Source organism: Pseudoliparis swirei, chromosome 1 (assembly GCF_029220125.1).
Source record: "Pseudoliparis swirei isolate HS2019 ecotype Mariana Trench chromosome 1, NWPU_hadal_v1, whole genome shotgun sequence".
In the NCBI taxonomy this organism is placed as follows: domain Eukaryota; kingdom Metazoa; phylum Chordata; class Actinopteri; order Perciformes; family Liparidae; genus Pseudoliparis; species Pseudoliparis swirei.
The window spans coordinates 21,142,642-21,163,775 of NC_079388.1; the positions used below are offsets into that span (position 1 = coordinate 21,142,642).

Consider the following 21,134-nt stretch of genomic DNA (forward strand, 5'->3'; position numbering starts at 1 on the left):
TAACATGTCACACAGTTAGCCGGTAACACGTCACACCGTTAGCCGGTAACACGTCACACCGTTAGCCGGTTACATGTCACACCGTTAGCCGGTAACACGTCACACCGTTAGCTGGTAACATGTCACACAGTTAGCCGGTAACACGTCACACCGTTAGCCGGCAACACGTCACACCGTTAGCCAGTAACACGTCACACCATTAGCCAGTAACATGTCACACAGTTAGCCGGTAACACGTCACACCGTTAGCCGGTAACACGTCACACCGTTAGCCAGTAACATGTCACACAGTTAGCCGGTAACACGTCACACCATTAGCCAGTAACATGTCACACAGTTAGCCGGTAACACGTCACACCGTTAGCCGGTAACATGTCACACAGTTAGCCGGTAACACGTCACACCGTTAGCCGGTAACACGTCACACCGTTAGCCGGTTACACGTCACACCGTTAGCCGGTAACACGTCACACCGTTAGCTGGTAACACGTCACACAGTTAGCCGGTAACACGTCACACCGTTAGCCGGTAACACGTCACACCGTTAGCCAGTAACATGTCACACAGTTAGCCGGTAACACGTCACACCATTAGCCAGTAACATGTCACACAGTTAGCCGGTAACATGTCACACCGTTAGCCGGTAACATGTCACACAGTTAGCCGGTAACACGTCACACCGTTAGCCGGTAACACGTCACACCGTTAGCCAGTAACATGTCACACAGTTAGCCGGTAACGCGTCACACCATTAGCCAGTAACATGTCACACAGTTAGCCGGTAACACGTCACACCGTTAGCCGGTAACACGTCACACCGTTAGCCGGTTACACGTCACACCGTTAGCCGGTAACACGTCACACCGTTAGCTGGTAACATGTCACACAGTTAGCCGGTAACACGTCACACTGTTAGCCGGTAACACGTCACACCGTTAGCCGGTAACACGGGCACTTTATACAGTAACACGTTATACCGTTAGCCGGTAACATGTCACACCGTTAGCCGGTAACACGTCACACTGTTAGCCGGTAACACGGGCACTTTATACAGTAACACGTTATACCGTTAGCCGGTAACATGTCACACCGTTAGCCGGTAACACGTCACACTGTTAGCCGGTAACACGGGCACTTTATACAGTAACACTATACAGTAACACGTCACACCGTTAGCCGGTTACACGTCACACCGTTAGCCGGTAACACGTCACACCGTTAGCCGGTAACACGTCACACCGTTAGCCGGTAACACGTCACACCGTTAGCCGGTAACATGTCACACAGTTAGCCGGTAACATGTCACACCGTTAGCCGGTAACACGTCACACTGTTAGCCGGTAACACGGGCACTTTATACAGTAACACGTCACACCGTTAGCCGGTTACACGTCACACCGTTAGCCGGTAACACGTCACACCGTTAGCCGGTAACATGTCACACAGTTAGCCGGTAACACGTCACACCGTTAGCCGGTAACACGTCACACCGTTAGCCGGTAACACGTCACACCGTTAGCCGGCGGCTGTGTTTCCCGTGGTCACCGCCTGTGTCTCTGCAGAGCGGCTGCAGGTCCACGAGAGTCCGACTCCGCCGGAGGAGGCGGTCCATTACGCCTCTCTGGGTCGACAGAACTGGAGGGAGAGACCCGCCAGGACTCCACCGGACCAGAACCAGAACCAGGACCAGGACCAGGACTGCCACCACGTCATCTACTCCTCTGTCGTCACCAGGCCGGCCGCCGAGCAGAAACGTTACCCGTGAAACCGCGACCGGCTCTACGACTGAGTGGTGCATTGGGGAGAGCCTCCGCGATGACGTCATCAGTTTCCTCAATATGCAAATGAGCGATGACATCTTAATAAATGTGCTGCACCTGAACGCTTTAAAATGTTTTGATCTTGTTTTTACAGAAAATTCATCTTTTTATCAGAGAATAAAACATGTCATCCTTACTTCAGGAACAAAGAGCCGTATAAATCAGGTTAATACTACTCATTACATGAACAAGAGGAGCTGTGATTTATAAATCATAAAGTATTTATTAAAACAACAAAGTGAGACACAGTGGATGCGGCGTATTAAATATTATATATTGGGTTTGTATAAATATACTTTCACCGTGATGTGAGTTTGTCTCGTCACATTTTAACTTTTCTGCTGTATTTGTACGTTAATTATAATAAAGAAGCAAAAGTACAGAGCATCATTCAGTCGATTAGATGAGAAGAAAAGAGAAATAGATTAACGTCGTAATAAAAGAGATTAAAGGAGTTCTTTATTTAAATTAAAGTCTCCCAGTGTTTCTCTGGACCAATCACAGCTCTACCTGAGGTCACGTGACGCGTTCTCACGCCTCATCACTGCCGAGTACGTGACGTCGTCTTCGACCAATCCCGTGCCTCCTCGGCCGGTGGGGCGTGGCTTGTGAGCGTGCCTCAGGCTGGAGTAGTGCAGGGACTCTTCCTGGAGACGGAACACACGATGTTCACGAAGACAAAGAGAATGTTTAACCTTTGTGAAGAAAGATGACCCATTCAATACAAGTGTGTCACTAAGTTATGGAGGTCAAAGGTCAACGCTTTAACAGTGAAGGAAAGAGGGAAGGAAAAGAAGAAGGGAACGAATAAGGACACAAAGAGTGAAACATTAAACTGATATTAACAGAAGAGAAGAGGAGGAAGAGGAGTGAGAGGAGGGAAAGGAGGAAGAGGAGTGAGAGGAGGAAAATGAGGGAGAGGAGGAAAAGGAGGGAGAGGAGGAAGAGGATGGAGAAAAGGGAGAGGAGGAAGATGAGGGAGAGGAGTGAGGAGGAAGAGGAGTGAGAGAAGGAAGAGGAGGGAGAGGATGGAGAAAAGGGAGAGGATGAAGAGGAGGGAGAGGATGGAGAAGAGGAAAAGGAGGGTGAGGAGAAAGAGGAGTGAGAGGAGGAAGAGGAGGAAAATGAGGGAGAGGAGGAAGAGGAGGGAGAGGATGAGAAGAGGAAAAGGAGGAAGAGGAGAAAGAGGAGGAAGAGTAGTGAGAGGAGGGAGAGGAAGAAGAGGAGGAGGAAGAGGAGGGAGAGGATGAGAAGAGGAAAAGGAGGAATAGGAGAAAGAGGAGGAAGAGGAGTGAGAGGAGAAAGAGGAGGAAGAGGAGTGAGAGGAGTGAGAGGAGGAAGAGGAGGGAGAGGAGGAAGAGGAGTGAGAGGAGGAAGATGAGTGAGAGGAGGGAGAGGAGGAAGAGGAGGGAGAGGAGGAAGAGGAGGAAGAGGAGAGCCGTGGTCTTCACACTGACCTCTGTGACCCTCTGACTCTGTGGATGACAGCAAACAGCTTGTTTACCTGAAGTAAACAAAAGGAGATCTATTAGTTATTCATTAATTATATTTAATGGTATATTATTATAGTAGACGTACCAGGTTTATCAGAAATAATAAAGTTATAAAGAATAAATAAAAAACAACTTAAAAGCAGCTACACCCCTTTAATTATTAATATATAACTGTTGTTGTTATATTATTACCTTCGCATTGAAAATGCCGGAAGGTTATGTTTTGATCGCCGTGTATTTATTTATTTATTTATTTGTATGCGTGTTATTCGCAAAACTCAAAAAGTATTGAACCGAATCGCATGAAATTTGGTGGGATGATTGTTTATTATCCGGGGACCAGTTGATTAGATTTTGGGATCAATCGGGTCAAAGGTCAAAGGTCATGAACAGGTCAAAATCTTTCGCAGAACTCAAAAAGTATTGAACCGAATCGCATGAAATTTGGTGGGATGATTGTTTATTATCCGGGGACCAGTTGATTAGATTTTGGGATCGATCGGGTCAAAGGTCATGAACAGGTCAAAATCTTTCGCAGAACTCAAAAAGTATTGAACCGAATCGCATGAAATTTGGTGGGATGATTGTTTATTATCCGGGGACCAGTTGATTAGATTTTGGGATCGATCGGGTCAAAAGTCAAAGGTCATGAACAGGTCAAAATCTTTCGCAGAACTCAAAAAGTATTGAACCGAATCGCATGAAATTTGGTGGGATGATTGTTTATTATCCGAGGACCAGTTGATTAGATTTTGGGATCGATCGGGTCAAAGGTCATGAACAGGTCAAAATCTTTCCCAGAACTCAAAAAGTATTGAACCGAATCGCATGAAATTTGGTGGGATGATTGTTTATTATCCGGGGACCAGTTGACTAGATTTTGGGATCGATCGGGTCAAAGGTCAAGGTCAAAGGTCATGAAAAGGTCAAAATGTTCTTGAATCGCATGCAATTTGGTGGGATGATTGGTTATTATCCGGGGACCATTGTATTAGATTTTGGGATCAATCGGGTCAAAGGTCAAGGTCAAGGTTATGGAAAGGTCTTTTTTTACCATAGCACGATACATTTTTGTCCAATTCAAGATTCAAGATGTTTTATTTGTCACATACACACACAGGGTGTGCAGTGAAATGAAAGTGGCAATGCTCAGCAGGAATGTGCAAGGGCAACAAGAACACACTATTTACAATAAAAAACAACACAATATTTACAGTAAGTGTGTGTGTGTGTGTGTGTGTGTGTGTGTGCCTAAGAGGGGCAGTTGTGTGGGTCTATGTGGGGGTCCTGGTGAGGTCGGAGTTCACAGTCCTGATGGCCTGAGGAAAGAAACTCCGTCTCAGTCTCTCTGTTCTTGCAGCGTGACTACGGAGGCGCCTGCCTGACCGCAGCAGCTGAAACAGTCTGTTGTTGGGGTGGTGAGGATCCTTCATGATCCTGCCGGCTCTGGTTCTGCACCTCCTGGTGTACAAGTCCTGCAGGGTGGGGAGTGTAGTTCCAATAGTGCGTTCAGCCGAACGCACTACTCTCTGCAGAGCCTTCCTGTCCTGAGCGGAGCAGTTGCCAAACCAGGCTGTGATGCTTCCTGTCAGGACGCTCTACAGCTCCAGAGTAGAAGGACTGAAGGATCCTCTGGGAAACTTTAAATTTCCTCAGCTGCCTGAGGTGGTAGAGGCGCTGCCTTGCCTTTCTCACCAGAGTGTCTGTGTTTGTTGACCATGTCAGATCCTCGGTGATGTGGACTCCCAGGTATTTATACCCGCTCACCCTCTCCACAGTAGTCCCGTTAATCCCCAGTGGTGAGTACGTCCTCTGTTGTTGTACCCTCCTAAAGTCCACAATCAGCTCCTTAGTTTTGGTGACATTCATGATGAGGCTGTTGTCCTGGCACCAGAGTGACAGATCAGCAACTTCCTCCAGGTAGGCCTTCTCGTCGTTGTCGGAGATCAGGCCCACCACCACTGTGTCATCCGCAAACTTGATGATGGTGTTGAGCTGAACCTGGCCACACAGTCATGTGTGTACAGGGAGTACAGTAGGGGCTGAGGACGCAACCCTGGGGATCCTGTGTTCAGGGTGAGGGATTTGGAGGTGTGTCTGCCCACCCTGACCACCTGTGGCCTGGCGGTCAGGAAGTCCAGGATCCAAGCACACAGGGGGTGTTCAGTCCCAGCTCAATCAGCTTGCCGGCCAGTCTGGAGGGACTATGGTGTTGAAAGCTGAACTATAATCAATGAACAGCAGTCTCACATAGCCCCCTCTGGCTGTCCAGATGAGAGAGTGTGGTGTGCAGTACCTGGGAGACAGCATCATCTGTGGATCTGTTTGGGCGATAAGCAAACTGCAGCGGGTCCATGGAGGAAGGGAGGAAGGCGCAGATGTAGTCCTTTATCAGCCTCTCAAAGCATTTCATGACCACCGAGGTGAGGGCCACCGGTCGGTAGTCATTCATACATGCTGGAGAAGCATTCTTGGGCACAGGGACAATAGTGGATCTCTTGAAGCAGGCGGGGACCACGGACTCAGCCAGGTAGAGGTTGAATATTGTGGTGAACACTGGAGCTAGCTGGTTAGCACAGGTCTTCAGTACTCGCCCAGATATGCCATCTGGACCTGCAGCTTTCCTGGTGTTCACCCTCAACAGAGCCCTCCTCACACTGTGCTCGGTCACAGAGAGTGTGTGTTCATCCCCAGCGGTAGAACTCACCGCTACGCTTAACGGTGTTGTTGTTAGCGGCGAGCTAGCGCTGTTGTTGCTAGCCTCAAACCGTGCATAAAATGAGTTCAGGTCGTCCGCTAGGGATGCGTCGGCACTCACCATAGCGCGGGGTCTGCTCTGGTAGTCTGTGATAGTCCGTAGCCCCTGCCATAGGCGCCTGGTGTCGCGCTGCTCCATCTGTGATTCCACTCTGTCTCGGTACTTCCTCTTGGCCTCCTTCACCGCCCTCCTCAGTCCATAGACCGCTGCCTTGTACTGCCCATGTTGCCGGATACAAGACCGGAGTTATAGGCAGCAGTACGGGCGTTCACAGCTTCACGGATGGATCTATCAACCCACGGCTTTTGGTTAGGAAAGACCCTAACTTTTACCGTGGGGACGATGGTGTCCGTTAGCGTTGCTATGAGGCTCATTGCTACTTCCGCAAACTCGCTGACGTCACTGGAACTGGATTGGATCATGTCCCAGTCGGCGACACGCAGAGCGTCCTGTAGCTCAGCCTCTGATTGGTCAGACCACCGCTTCACGTTCCTCGTCACTACCGCTTCCCGCGCGATCTTTTGCCGGTATCCCGGAAGCAGAAAAATGGCGGCATGGTCTGATTTTCCGAACGGAGGGAGAGAGACAGCCTTGTAGCCTCTCTTGAATGGCGTATAGCAGTGGTCCAACGTTCTTTCCCCTCTGGTAGCACACGTAATGTGCTGGTGAAAGTTCGGCATGACTTTTTTTAGGTTTGCCTTGTTAAAGTCCCCAGCCACCACCACAGCCGCGTCGGGATACTTGTTCTGATGCCGACATAACACATCATGTAGGTCCGATAGTGCTACGTCGGTGTCCGCTTGTGGTGGTATGTAGACGGCTGTGGTGATGACCGAGCTGAACTCCCGGGGAAGGTAGAATGGACGGCATGAGATCGTCAGATGTTCCAGGTTCGGCGAGCAGGAACGAGAAAGAGTCTTAATGTTCTTGGGGTCGCACCACATGTTGTTCGTCATGAAGCAAACCCCTCCACCCTTGGCATGCAACTAATGCCAAAATGTTCATAATTCAATGCCCAATCTTGTGATATGCGAAGGTATGCGCTCTACCGAGTGCCCATTCTAGTTATCATTATTATGATCATTATTATTATTATTGTTGTTATTATTAATAATAATAATAATATCCATGCCCAGCCCTGCAGTACCCGACTCCTCCTCTAGTGTGGACTTTAAACCTTCAGCTGGTTCCATAGCTGGTCCTGATCCGCTGTTTTAACCTGGGTTAGATGCTCTGGCTCTGAATGCTTTATTGTACAGGTGGGTCAGGTGATCTCTGACGCGCCCCCAGGACCCTGTCCGGGTCCGGGTCTGACCCCATACCGCAGCCCAGGAAGTGAAAGTGAAAGCCAGACTTGTTTGTGTCCGCAGCAACAAGGCGCACTTCTTCCCCGCAGCTCGAGCTCCGTCTGCAGGTCTCTCTCTCTCTCTCTCTCTGCGGGCTTCCCTCTCACAGGTTCGAGTCCCGCCGCCGCAGCATGGCCGACCCTTGTGTTTTGCTGGAGGCGCTGTCGGCCCTGTCGGGCTGTGCCGTGCGGCCCACCGCCGGCCCCTCGCAGGCGTGAGGAGGAGGCGTGGGGAGGAGGCGTGAGGAGGAGGCGTGAGGAAGAGGCGTGAGGAGGAGGCGTGGGGAGGAGGCGTGGGGAGGAGGCCTGGGGAGGAGGCGTGAGGAGGAGGCGTGGGGAGGAGGCGTGGGGAGGAGGCCTGGGGAGGAGGCGTGAGGAGGCGTGGGGAGGAGGCGTGAGGAGGAGGCCTGGGGAGGAGGCCTGGGGAGGAGGCGTGAGGAGGAGGCCTGGGGAGGAGGCCTGGGGAGGAGGCCTGGGGAGGAGGCCTGGGGAGGAGGCGTGAGGAGGAGGCGTGAGGAGGAAGCGTGGGGAGGAGGCGTGGGGAGGAGGCCTGAGGAGGAGGCCTGGGGAGGAGGCCTGGGGAGGAGGCCTGGGGAGGAGGCGTGAGGAGGAGGCGTGGGGAGGAGGCCTGAGGAGGAGGCATGAGGAGGAGGCCTGGGGAGGAGGCGTGAGGAGGAGGCGTGAGGAGGAGACTTGAGGAGGAGGCGTGAGGAGGCGTGAGGAGGAGGCGTGAGGAGGAGGCGTGAGGAGGAGGCGTGAGGAGGAGGCATGAGGAGGAGGCGTGGGGAGGAGGCGTGGGGAGGAGGCGTGGGGAGGAGGCGTGAGGAGGAAGCCTGGGGAGGAGGCGTGAGGAGGAGGCGTGAGGAGGAAGCCTGGGGAGGAGGCGTGAGGAGGAGGCGTGGGGAGGAGGCGTGGGGAGAAGGCGTGAGGAGGAGGCGTGAGGAGGAGGCATGAGGAGGCGTGAGGAGGAGGCGTGAGGAGGAGGCGTGAGGAGGAGGCGTGAGGAGGAGGCCTGGGGAGGAGGCGTGAGGAGGAGGCGTGAGGAGGCCGATGGTCCTCGGGCCTCCTCCTAAATAAAAGTTCTCCTGCATTTCGAGATTTTCTTACTTTTAATCCTAAATATTTTAAATAATCAGAATCATCGTTATTTCACTTCCTGTTCCTCAAACCTTAGAAATAAAAGTCACTTTATTTGATGAGTGGATGACTAGTGGAAAATAAAAACACTTCAATAAAGTTTGGTTTGAATCCAGTTTGTTCAGGATGTGGGAAGAAGAGACGCTTCCATCTAGTGGAGGACTCCAGGATCTCTGTTTTCCTCTCTTGGGAATCAAATAAATGAGAAATAGATTAACTTAATGAGTTTAATGTGTGTGTGTGTGTGTGTGTGTGTGTGTGTGTGTGTGTGTGTGTGTGTGTGTGTGTGTGTGTGTGTGTGTGTGTGTGTGTGTGTGTGTGTGTGTGTGTGTGTGTGTGTGTGTGTGTGTGTGTGTATGTGTGAGTGCAAGGCCTTCTCTGCTGGCCTAAACATCATCAGAATATATATTTTTTTCTAAATATATTTTTCCACAAATATGTATTCAATTATTTCCCAGAGTAAGAGTTATTCTCTTAATTTCATAGCGTTCCTCTTGGTTGCACTGCTTCCAGACCCAGGTTGAGATTTGGAGGGCTGGTCTTTATGTTAGATCTTTTATCCAATCATATTCAGCCATCGTGTGTTGCCAGGGGGCTAACATCTGCCCTTAGGCCTTCAGAATCAACATTGCGAGCGCTGGTAGCTTCAAGTGAATGGGAATGACAATGTTGTGTCAACCAATCAGCTTTAGAGTTGGCTCCTCTAGGCCTTCTAGAAGGCCCCGGAACCGGCACAGGAGCCAGCTAGCAGGCGGAGTGCTGCAGGTCTTTTGATTGGATTACCAATATTGAGAGGCGGGTCCTATGGGCAGGTAGATGCAGAACCTCAGAACTAGGAAACTGAATTTGATAAAGGAATTAATTCGCGGACTACAAAGCTGTTTTTTCAACCCACAATGGCGGAAGGAGGAGAAGATGTCGATTTGGTCGAGCATATACTTGAAATCTGCTTTGGGTGCGACAATGCCCTGTTTAGTGAACAAACGAGTGCAAGTGACTTTTTTTCTTCTTTTTCTCCGTCATGATGCGCGCATTCTGCAGCGGGCGAGACGGAGAGCCGAGAGAAATGACATGCTGTTGTGTAGATACGATCAACATCAGACGGCTGTTTAGTTTAATAAATGAACAAAGACGTGCTATAGAGAAAATGACGGGGGCGGGCCAATTGTTTTTAATGTCATGCGATCTACCAATACTACGCCGCGATGGACGCATTGAGCCCTGGTCAAGAGCCATGGCATCATAATGATGTAATAAGAGGTGGATTAATTCGGGTGGGACTGTAGGACCTCACTGAAGGCCCAGGCCCCAGGCCCACGGCCCGCCACTGATGTATATGTGTGTGTGTGTCAACCTTAAATGTAATGAAACATGTGCACACATCGTGGCATGAGGACACTTTAACGTTATTCAATACTTCACCAGATGCTTTTATTGTGAAAAAAAGTATGCAGAACTATTCCAGACTATATGCACTAAAACTAGGAAATACACACACACACACACACCTGAGTGCAGGCAGAGTCCAGCGATGAAGACGAGGATGAGGAGGAGCAGAGCAGGAAGAACACAGATGCCCAGACTCCAACATGGCGGCCGGCCCGCCTCCTCACCGAGGCCTGGAACTGAAGAATGAGAACAACACGCGTGTCTCCTATTACATCCTTCACATGTTCAACATCTTTTATATATATATATATATATATATATATATATATATATATATATATATATATATATTTATATATAATATATACTGTATATATAATATATATGAATATAATATATATATATAATATATATATTATATATACATATATATAATATACATATATATATTATATACATATATTATAAATACATATATATTATATACATATATAATAAATACATATATATATAAATATATATTATATATATATATTTATAAAATATACCGAATTTAAAGATTCTGCATGAAGCCAAAAGCTGCAACACGTAGTGAAGTGAACGCAGCTCTCGAGGATGTGACCCATTTGTGGCTATTAAAGCCCCCCCCCACACCCCCTGCCCACTGCCCCCCCCCCACACTGCCCGCTTCCTGCAAACACAGTCGGATTAGAAGAAACGTCCTCACCACGGAAACTTCACTGTTCACAGAAGCACCAGCAAGAAGAAGTCTGTGTGTGTGTGTGTGTGTCTGTGTGAGTGTGTGTGTGTCTGTGTGAGTGTGTGTGTGTCTGTGTGAGTGTGTGTGTCTGTGTGAGTGTGTGTGTGTCTGTGTGTCTGTGTGTGTGTCTGTGTGAGTGTGTGTGTGTGTGTCTGTGTGAGTGTGTGTGTGTCTGTGTGTGTGTGTGTGTCTGTGTGAGTGTGTGTGTGTGTCTGTGTGAGTGTGTGTGTGTCTGTGTGAGTGTGTGTGTGTCTGTGTGAGTGTGTGTGTGTGTGTGTCTGTGTGAGTGTGTGTGTGTCTGTGTGTGTGTGAGTGTGTCTGTGTGAGTGTGTGTGTCTGTGTGAGTGTGTGTGTCTGTGAGTGTGTGTGTGTCTGTGTGAGTGTGTGTGTGTGTCTGTGTGTGTGTGTCTGTGTGAGTGTGTGTGTGTCTGTGTGAGTGTGTGTGTGTGTGTCTGTGTGAGTGTGTGTGTGTCTGTGTGAGTGTGTGTGTGTCTGTGTGAGTGTGTGTGTGGGTGTGTGTGAGTGTGCGTGCGTGTGTGTGTGATTGTGTCACACTGCTTCTCTTAATCTGGGTTTAGTTTGGACCTGTGTTTCTCGTGGAGGGTCCTGACGCTTCCAAAGAGACCAACTGCATTCTGGGTAAACGTGGAAAGTTTCCCCGTTTGATTTCATTTTCAATTCTCTGGTGCAGAAACCAGATGAGATTAGTTTTAGTATATATATATATATATATATATATATATATATATATATATATATATACTTATATATATATTTATAAGTATGCATATATATAAATATATATAAGTATATATATATAATTATATTCATATATATATGTATAATCATATTCTTATATATAAATATATATAATTATATTCATATATAAATATATATAATTATATTCATATATATAAGTTTATATATATAAGTATATATATAATTATATTCATATATATATAAATATATATAGTTATATTCATATATATATAAATATGTATATATATAAGTATATATATGATTATAGTCATATATATAAATATATATAATTATATACATATTCATATATATAATTATATTCAAATATAAATATATATATAATTATATTCATATATATACTAATATACATATAATTATATTCATATATATATAAATATATATATAATTGTATTCATATTCATATATATATTAGGGCTGTGAAACGAGTAACATTTTTAATCAGGTTAATCACAGGTTTCTGTGGATTAATCATGATTAATCACATATTACCGATATTCTCGGTATATTTTTGTGAGAACATAAAGATTTATGACAAAAGACGGATATATACATTTATACACAGGGGTGTGCATAACTTGCTCACCAGTGTGTGCGCATCGCGGCATCCGAGCTCTGCGGCGCGCGAGACGGAGATCGGAGTCGTGTTAACGCGACACTAGAGACAGAATGACACGCTGCTGGAGAGACGACCAACAACAGACGGACTGGAAGCTCATTCTGTGCATGTGTTAAATGCGTTAAAAGAAATTAACTTATTAATCCTGTAATTTAATTATTTTTCACAGCACTAATATATATATATATTCTTTTCATATATATATATATTTAGACTTTTCATCATTTAAAGAGAAATTCAATAAGAAGTCACATGATGTTTGATCGTAGACTTCATATCATAACGATGGCTTCATTTAAAGGGCCAGTGTGCAGCACTGATGGAATATATTGTTAATAAGCATGTTTTTCATTCAAGTATAATCTAAAACATATACCTTTGTGTCTACATATGGAGCCGGAGGCGGAGCCTACCATGTTTCTACAGAACTATGTCCCCTGAAGGCCACTGGAGATCTCTTGTTAGGGGGGTTGTCTCTTTAAGACCATCTCTTTTGTCCCTGAAGGCCACCGTAGTTCTCTTATGATGACATAAACAGTAAAGTCCTCCTCACCATCGACCACCAGACGGATGGCAGCAACACCAAGGCTCCTTCCGCAGCGGGCGGTGCAGAAGTACAGCCCGGCGTCCTGCGGCGCCACCTGGTGGAGGCTCAGGTGCACCGGGTCTCCCACCACGGCGCCCCCTGTGGCGGAGAGACGCCGGTCCTCAGAGTGGAAGTTGATTGCCGGTCCAGCCAGCTGGGTGGGCCTGACCGTCAGCAGAGGCAGCAGCCGGTCCGAGTGCAGGCGGTACCAGGTGACCTCGGAGGTAGAGGTCAGGTTACAGGTGACCTCGGAGGTAGAGGTCGGGTTACAGGTGAGCGAAGCGTTGCCTCCCACCGGGGCCGCCAGGGCCGAGGCCGAGGACAGGAGACGTCCTGCGACACCTGAGGAGAGACACATCTATATTGCCACGCCCCTGGAGTTGAAGCCATGCCCCTGAAGTTGATGCCACGCCCCTGGAGTTGAAGCCATGCCCCTGGAGTTGATGCCACGCCCCTGGAGTTGAAGCCACGCCCCTGGAGTTGATGCCACGCCCCTGAAGTTGATGCCACACCCCTGGAGTTGAAGCCACGCCCCTGGAGTTGATGCCACGCCCCTGGAGTTGAAGCCACGCCCCTGTAGTTGATCCCACGCCCCTATAGTTGAAGCCACGCCCCTGGAGTTGATGCCACGCCCCTATAGTTGATGCCATGCCCCTATAATTGATGCCACACCCCTTTAGTTTAGGCCACGCCCCTGTAGTTGACACCACTCCTCTATAGTTAATGCCACGCCCCTTTAGTTTAGGCCACGCCCCCACACTAGATCCGGGCCATAATTCTGAACCAGAAAAAAATAGATTCGAAACTGTAGAGAAAATCTGCTACTGAATAGTAAAAATAAATTAAATATATAGATATATTTAAATATAGAATATTTTATTATATTTATACAATTTATAAATATTCAATTCCATTCAGTTTTATCGTCCATTTTCACAGATTCCAGATCCCCTCTGCTTTACGATCAACACGGACATCCTGACACAAACTGAACACATTAAACGGATTTGTATTCAGAATATATTTTAAACTTTAATTTTCATGTTCAAATCTTTTTTCAAAACAAACTGGATTTCATTTCCTAAATGACCAGGAGCATGCACGACATAAACCACTCAGAGGTCGTATCAACAACAACAACAACAACAAGCTGCATTTAAAATCAACAAACACACAAAACCTTCGGTAACTTACTGATGAAGACGAGGATCCAGCTGACAGCCGCCATCACGCTGAGAGCCACAGAGCTGCCGGGGGACTGGGGCCCCGGGGCCGCAGGGCCATGAGTAGCAGGAGGGGGCGGGACTTCATTGAGCCGCAGGACACGCCTTCATGTGGAGGGGGGAGGGGGGGCAGGGTGGAGGAGGGTGGAGGGTGCAGGCGGTTTAGGTTTCGTTTCTGCAGCCTTTGGCTGGTATTACAAAATAAAAGCCCAACAGCTCGGGTTGTTCAACAGGACACTTTCATATCTCACTCACTGAATTAATATTATAAATATCTCGACGGTTTGTTGTTGTCATTCCAGTGACGTTGAGAAGAGAATACTCATTTTAATATTTAGATGATGTCATAAAACCACATAAACACAAAGAAAAGAAAAAAGAGACGCACATTAAAAAAGATATAGAACAATTAATGTAGTTAATTAACCCTTCACCATTTCAATCATGTTTGTTAAACTGATGATTTGTCAAGACTTTAGGCGAATTAAGATATTATCATGTATATTTGTTTTGTACTTCGCAAGAAAAACATATTTTAAAGAAAAAATACATATACAATTACATTGATGTAAAGTGTACGTAAAGTAACATAAAGTTTTACCTTTTAAATTATAATACATATGTGAAGAAAGGAGATGCTTTTATTTTCTTATCGCATACCGGAAGTGACGCTCGATGATAAATAGTGATCTCGCCTAGAGAGTAAACATCCTTCAGAAGTGGTCCTAAGGACGAGGAGATAAGTGAGGAGAGGAGAGGAGACAAGAGGAGAGGAGACGAGACGAGAGGATCGAGGAGACTTGACCCGCCGCCGCAGGATGCAACGCGTCTTAAAGCCTCGATGGTAAGAAGCTCGACACTTTATTTTGAAATCTAAAAGCTTCCCGAAGTGTTTTCTGTCTTTGTTGTTGTTGTTATTGTTTTCTCTTTTTTCATGCACAATGAACTGAATAAGAAGAATAAACACGTGCAGAATAAAAACTATCTGCTTGGTTTGAGTCCCTCGCGCAGATCAACGGGCATGCGCACTGCGGAGAGGCGCGTTTCGTTTATAAAGAAACGAAACTTAGTGAGAATGAAACTCAGGAGCTTATGTAATGTTTTTAAAGAATAAGGAATAATAATAATAATAATAATAAGTAGGTTAAATGGTTTAGTTCATATTAATATACATTAAAAATAAATGATTAAATTAATAAAATAGGATTTCTCAATCCTCATTCTTTTTTAGTACAAACAATAACACATATACTAAATACTTTCTTTAGTTCAACTATATCATATATATATATATTATATATAATACATTAATGCAATCTACAATTTATTTAATTCAACAGTTTAAATAAAAAATGTAATTGATTATTACAAATAATTAAATAAATAAGGAATCCTCCCTATCTCATGGTTTTAATAACAACTGAATAAAAACAAAACATATTAATATATTCGTTAATTTAGTTCAGCTATATAAATAAACAAAGTAAAAAATGAATACAAATACATATTTAAATAAACAAGCTCCTCACTGTCTCATGGTTTTAATAACAACTGAATAATAAGAACAAATAACAATAAATAAATAAGATACTTTATTTCATAGACAAATATTTATCAGAAGAATAAGCATCTGAAACGTATTGCTTCATGTTGTTTTAACATGTTTATTAGTTTGGGCCTTTATGAATATTCACAACTCAAATGAAAAGATGAAGATTTAAAGTTCAGTTTTATTTCATAATAAATGAATGGAGTCTTCAGAGTTTCACCTGGAGACAGGAAGAGGAAGTTCAAACCCACCGGACCGGCTCGCTTGTTCCTCTGGCTCAGAACACGGCTCCTTGTGTGACATGTTGACGTGTGACGTGTTGACGTGTTGACATGTGACGTGTTGACGTGTGACATGTTGACGTGTTGACATGTCGACGTGTGACATGTGACGTGTTGACGTGTGACATGTTGACGTGTGACGTGTTGACGTGTGACATGTTGACGTGTTGACATGTTGACGTGTGACATGTCGACGTGTGACGTGTCGACGTGTGACATGTTGACGTGTGACACGTTGACGTGTGACACGTTGACGTGTGACATGTGACGTGTGACATGTGACGTGTGACGTGTTGACGTGTGACATGTCGACGTGTTGACGTGTGACATGTTGACGTGTGACACGTTGACGTGTGACATGTTGACGTGTGACACGTTGACGTGTGACATGTTGACATGTTGACGTGTGACGTGTTGACGTGTGACATGTTGACGTGTTGACGTGTGACATGTTGACGTGTGACATGTTGACATGTTGACGTGTGACATGTTGACGTGTGACATGTTGACGTGTGACATGTTGACATGTTGACGTGTTGACGTGTGACATGTTGACGTGTTGACATGTTGACGTGTGACATGTTGACGTGTTGACGTGTGACATGTTGACGTGTGACATGTTGACGTGTGACATGTTGACGTGTGACATGTTGACGTGTTGACGTGTTGACGTGTTGACGTGTGACGTGTTGACGTGTTGACGTGTGACGTGTGACGTGTTGACGTGTTGACGTGTGACGTGTTGACGTGTGACATGTTGACGTGTGACATGTTGACGTGTGACATGTTGACATGTTGACGTGTTGACGTGTTGACGTGTTGACATGTTGACGTGTGACATGTTGACGTGTGACATGTTGACGTGTGACATGTTGACGTGTGACGTGTTGACATGTTGACGTGTGACATGTTGACATGTTGACGTGTGACATGTTGACGTGTGACATGTTGACGTGTGACATGTTGACGTGTTGACGTGTGACACGTCGACATGTGACGTGTGACATGTCGACATGTTGACGTGTGACATGTTGGCGTGTGACATGTTGACGTGTGACATGTTGACGTGTGACATGTTGACGTGTGACATGTTGACGTGTTGACGTGTGACATGTTGACGTGTGACATGTTGACGTGTTGACATGTGACATGTTGACGTGTGACGTGTTGACGTGTGACATGTTGACGTGTGACATGTTGACGTGTGACATGTTGACGTGTTTACATGTTGACATGGAACTCACCTGGCTCTGTTTGTGTTTCCTCAGGACCCTCATGTTGACGTGCTTCCTGGTCGGCGGCTCAGTGGGTGAGTTTCATCCTGTGATGTTTTGTTTACTGAATTCTCTTGTTGTCAGAAAGAAGAAACACAACAACACAACAACACAACAACACATCTCTCCAACACACAACCACTTTCTTTAAAACATAATATTCACAATATTCAGAGTTTGATAGCTGGCTTTGGGCTCTTATTTTGAAAGAATAAACATTTCTGGAAGGAGATTCAGAAAACTTGTTCATATTCATACTTTTTTATACGCCGCAGTGTCTCCCCTCGTTCTCTACCCTCCTTAACCCTTCCTCTGCCTTTATTTTGAAAAGCCTGCACCCTCCTCCCTCCAGTCGTCTACTCCGCTCGTCAATGTCACTTTATTTTGAAAAGCCTGCCCCCCCCCCCCCCAGAGGCGTCGGCCCCGCCCCCCCTCCACCTGTCCGTCTCCTGCAGCGTGGGCCACCGGGCCGTGCTGCCCTGCAGCTGGCGGCGGCTCCTGGGCTCGGTGGCGCCCCCTGCCTGCCACCTGCAGTGGGCCACGCCGGACGCCGCGGTGCTGGAGCAGCTCGGCGCGCAGCGCTGGGAGGCCCCCGGCTTCCGGGGCCGCCTGCAGGGCCCCGGGGACCGGCTGGGGGCCGGCGACTGCTCCCTGGTCATCAGCGACGCCCAGATCGGAGACGCCGGCCAATACGAGAGCTTCATGGTGCTGGAGGGGCCCCGGGGCCCCACACAGGTCTTCATCCAGAGCGTCAGGCTGGCGGTGCACGGTCAGTCGGACGCACTCTAGTGTCACTCTAGTGTTCTATTGCTACTCTAGTGTTCTATTGTCACTCTAGTGTTCTATTGTTACTCTAGTGTTATATTGCTACTCTAGTGTTCTATTGCTACTCTAGTGTTCTATTGTTACTCTATTGTTCTATTGCTACTCTAGTGTTCTATTGTCACTCTATTGTTCTATTGTCACTCTATTGTTCTATTGTTACTCTAGTGTTCTATTGTTACTCTAGTGTTCTATTGTTACTCTAGTGTTCTATTGCTACTCTAGTGTTCTATTGCTACTCCAGTGTTCTATTGCTACTCTAGTGTTCTATTGCTACTCTAGTGTTCTATTGTTACTCTAGTGTTATATTGTTACTCTATTGTTCTATTGCTACTCTAGTGTTCTATTGTCACTCTATTGTTCTATTGTCACTCTATTGTTCTATTGTTACTCTAGTGTTCTATTGTTACTCTAGTGTTACTCTAGTGTTCTATTGTTACTCTAGTGTCACTAGTGTTCTATTGCTACTCTAGTGTTACTCCAGTGTTCTATTGCTACTCTAGTGTCACTAGTGTGCTATTGCTACTCTAGTGTTACTCTATTGTTACTCTAGTGTTCTATTGCTACTCTAGTGTTCTATTGTTACTCTAGTGTCACTAGTGTTCTATTGCTACTCTAGTGTTACTCTAGTGTTACTCTAGTGTCACTCTATTGTTACTCTAGTGTTCTATTGTTACTCTATTTCTACTCTATTGTTCTATTTCTACTCTATTGTTGTTATCTTGTTACTCTATTGTTGTTCTATTTCTACTCTATTGTTACTCTAGTGCTACTCTATTTTGGTTCTATTGTTACTCTAGTGTTCTATTGTTACTCTAGTGTTCTATTGTCACTCTAGTGTTCTATTGTTACTCTATTGTTACTCTAGTGTTCTATTGTCACTCTATTGTTCTATTGTTACTCTAGTGTTCTATTGTCACTCTATTGTTCTATTGCTACTCTAGTGTTCTATTGTTACTCTAGTGTCAGTCTCGTGTTCTATTGTTACTCTATTGTTCTATTGTCACTCTAGTGTTCTATTGTTACTCTAGTGTCACTAGTGTTCTATTGCTACTCTAGTGTTACTCCAGTGTTCTATTGCTACTCTAGTGTCACTAGTGTTCTATTGCTACTCTAGTGTTACTCTATTGTTACTCTAGTGTTCTATTGTTACTCTATTTCTACTCTATTGTTGTTCTCTTGTTACTCTATTGTTGTTCTATTGTTCTATTTCTACTCTATTGTTACTCTAGTGCTACTCTATGTTGGTTCTATTGCTACTCTAGTGTTCTATTGTTACTATATTGCTCTATTGTTACTCTAGTGTTCTATTGTAACTCTATTGTTCTATTGCTACTCTAGTGTTCTATTGTTACTCTAGTGTCAGTCTCATGTTCTATTGTTACTCTATTGTTCTATTGTCACTCTAGTGTTCTATTGTTACTCTAGTGTTCTATTGTTACTCTAGTGTCACTCTTGTTACTCTAGTGGTGTATTGTTACTCTAGTGTCACTAGTGTTCTATTGCTACTCTAGTGTTCTATTGTTACTCTAGTGTTCTATTGTTACTCTATTTCTACTCTATTGTTGTTCTATTGTTCTATTTCTACTCTATTGTTACTCTAGTGCTAATCTATTTTGGTTCGATTGTTACTCTAGTGTTCTATTGCTACTCTATTTCTACTCTATTGTTGTTCTATTTCTACTCTATTATTGTTCTCTTGTTACTCTATTGTTTTTCTATTTGTACTCTATTGTTCTATTGTTAGTCTAGTGTTCTATGGTTATTCTAATTTTCTTGAATACCTTCTGTCCTTCCCTTAGTTTTTGTTTTCTATTGTTCTTGACTTCTACTTTCTGGGTTTATCGTAGACCACGAGTCCCAGGAGTCTCGGGGTCTCGGTGAGGACCTGGTCCTGGACCTCTACACCCGCCACTCGGAGCGAGTCGTGTTCCAGAACAGGTGAGCCCCTCCCCCTGAAGCCCCGCCCCCTGAAGCCCCCCCCCCCTGCTGGCTGCTTCCAGCAGGACTCGACGCGTCCCGATGTAGTCGATAACACGGTGTTGGCTCCGCCCCCAGGAGCGGCGCCCCGTGGGCGGAGCTGTGGTCGAGGGGCGGCGGTGGCGGCGAGCGTCTGGTGAAGCGTCCGCAGGCGGAGCAGCTGACCCTGAAGGAGCTTCACCTGGAGGACCAGGGGACCTACCGGGTCCTGGACCAGCACGGCCTCACCGTCAGCACCGTGCAGCTGTCCGTGGGAGGTGAGCCGCGAGCTCGTCAACAACAACAACAACAACAAGCTGTGGTTTCACTTGTTTGTGAATCGATTCTCTTCAGCTTGTTGGTCCAGAGCTGCTGACCCCACCCATCGTGTTTTAAATACATAAAATGACCTGTTTCCTGCTCCACAGGAAGCCCCCCAGCTGCCTCCCCCCATCTGGGAGAACGAGCTCCGACAGGTGAGAGAAACATTTCTGTTAAAGCTGTTTTTAAATAAACAACACAAACATGAACTTGTGTGTCTCCAGGTGACGGAGTCAGAGACGGCTGCTCCACTTTCTTCTTCTCTCTTCTCCTCACAATCTTCATTCACCTGGTCTGACTACAAAGAGCTCTGCTAATAATAATATATATTATAATATATATATATTATAATATCAGGGCTCTCAAGTGTCACGCATTGAGCGTGAGACTCACGTCTTAAGTCACGCACTCCCGCCACACATCGTATTTCTCACGCTGAAACAACTCTCGGCTATTTAATGTTTTAATGTGCCGCAGCGCGCCAACATGAGCCGCGCTGCCCTCACCGTGGAGGAATCAAGCGCTCCCCTGGAGTTCTGCTGCGAGGAGCCACTTATCAGCCAATCCAACAAACAAAAAAACTTGCCTGTCTACAAAACTTGAGAGCCCTGTAATATATATATATATATTATAATAATTATAATATATATATATTATAATTTGGACGGTTTGTTGGGAATATAAATCATGTCATGTTAATGTTTCTGTGAGAGCTACCGTTTTATAAATGTATTAAATGAAAACAATAAATACCAGAAAACAACTTCATGTTCAAATCACTCCCCGCAGCGCCGAGTGGGATCCATCCGCCGAGGGAAATAGTCCCAAACAACCGCTCAGCCTGCTTTATAGAAATAACTATAAACAACATTTATATGTCCAGAGGAGCAGAGAGAGAAGTGAGACCGCATAGAGAGACGGACAGGAAGTGGGACCGCATTGAGAGACGGACAGGAAGTGAGACCGGACAGGAAGTGGGACCGCATTGAGAGACGGACAGGAAGTGGGACCGCATTGAGAG

General features: G+C 45.8%; 1 protein-coding gene and 1 long non-coding RNA gene across 2 annotated transcripts; one reads left to right on the plus strand and one right to left on the minus strand.

The window, feature by feature from the left end:
• Nucleotides 1-2,114: 2,114 nt before the first annotated feature.
• Nucleotides 2,115-10,161, minus strand: LOC130191848 (uncharacterized). Its single transcript, XR_008831268.1, has 3 exons — nt 10,062-10,161; nt 3,278-3,324; nt 2,115-2,467 (listed from the first exon to the last, which is right to left on the minus strand). It is a non-coding gene; the product is annotated as an uncharacterized LOC130191848 (long non-coding RNA).
• Nucleotides 10,162-14,590: 4,429 nt separating this feature from the next.
• lgals17 (galectin 17) lies at nt 14,591-20,876 on the plus strand. Its single transcript, XM_056410167.1, has 7 exons — nt 14,591-14,751; nt 17,006-17,046; nt 17,424-17,780; nt 19,684-19,774; nt 19,892-20,070; nt 20,221-20,268; nt 20,338-20,876. The coding sequence occupies exons 1-7, from the start codon at nt 14,726-14,728 to the stop codon at nt 20,409-20,411; spliced, it is 816 nt and encodes a 271-aa protein (XP_056266142.1). The 5' UTR covers nt 14,591-14,725; the 3' UTR covers nt 20,412-20,876.
• Nucleotides 20,877-21,134: the final 258 nt, after the last annotated feature.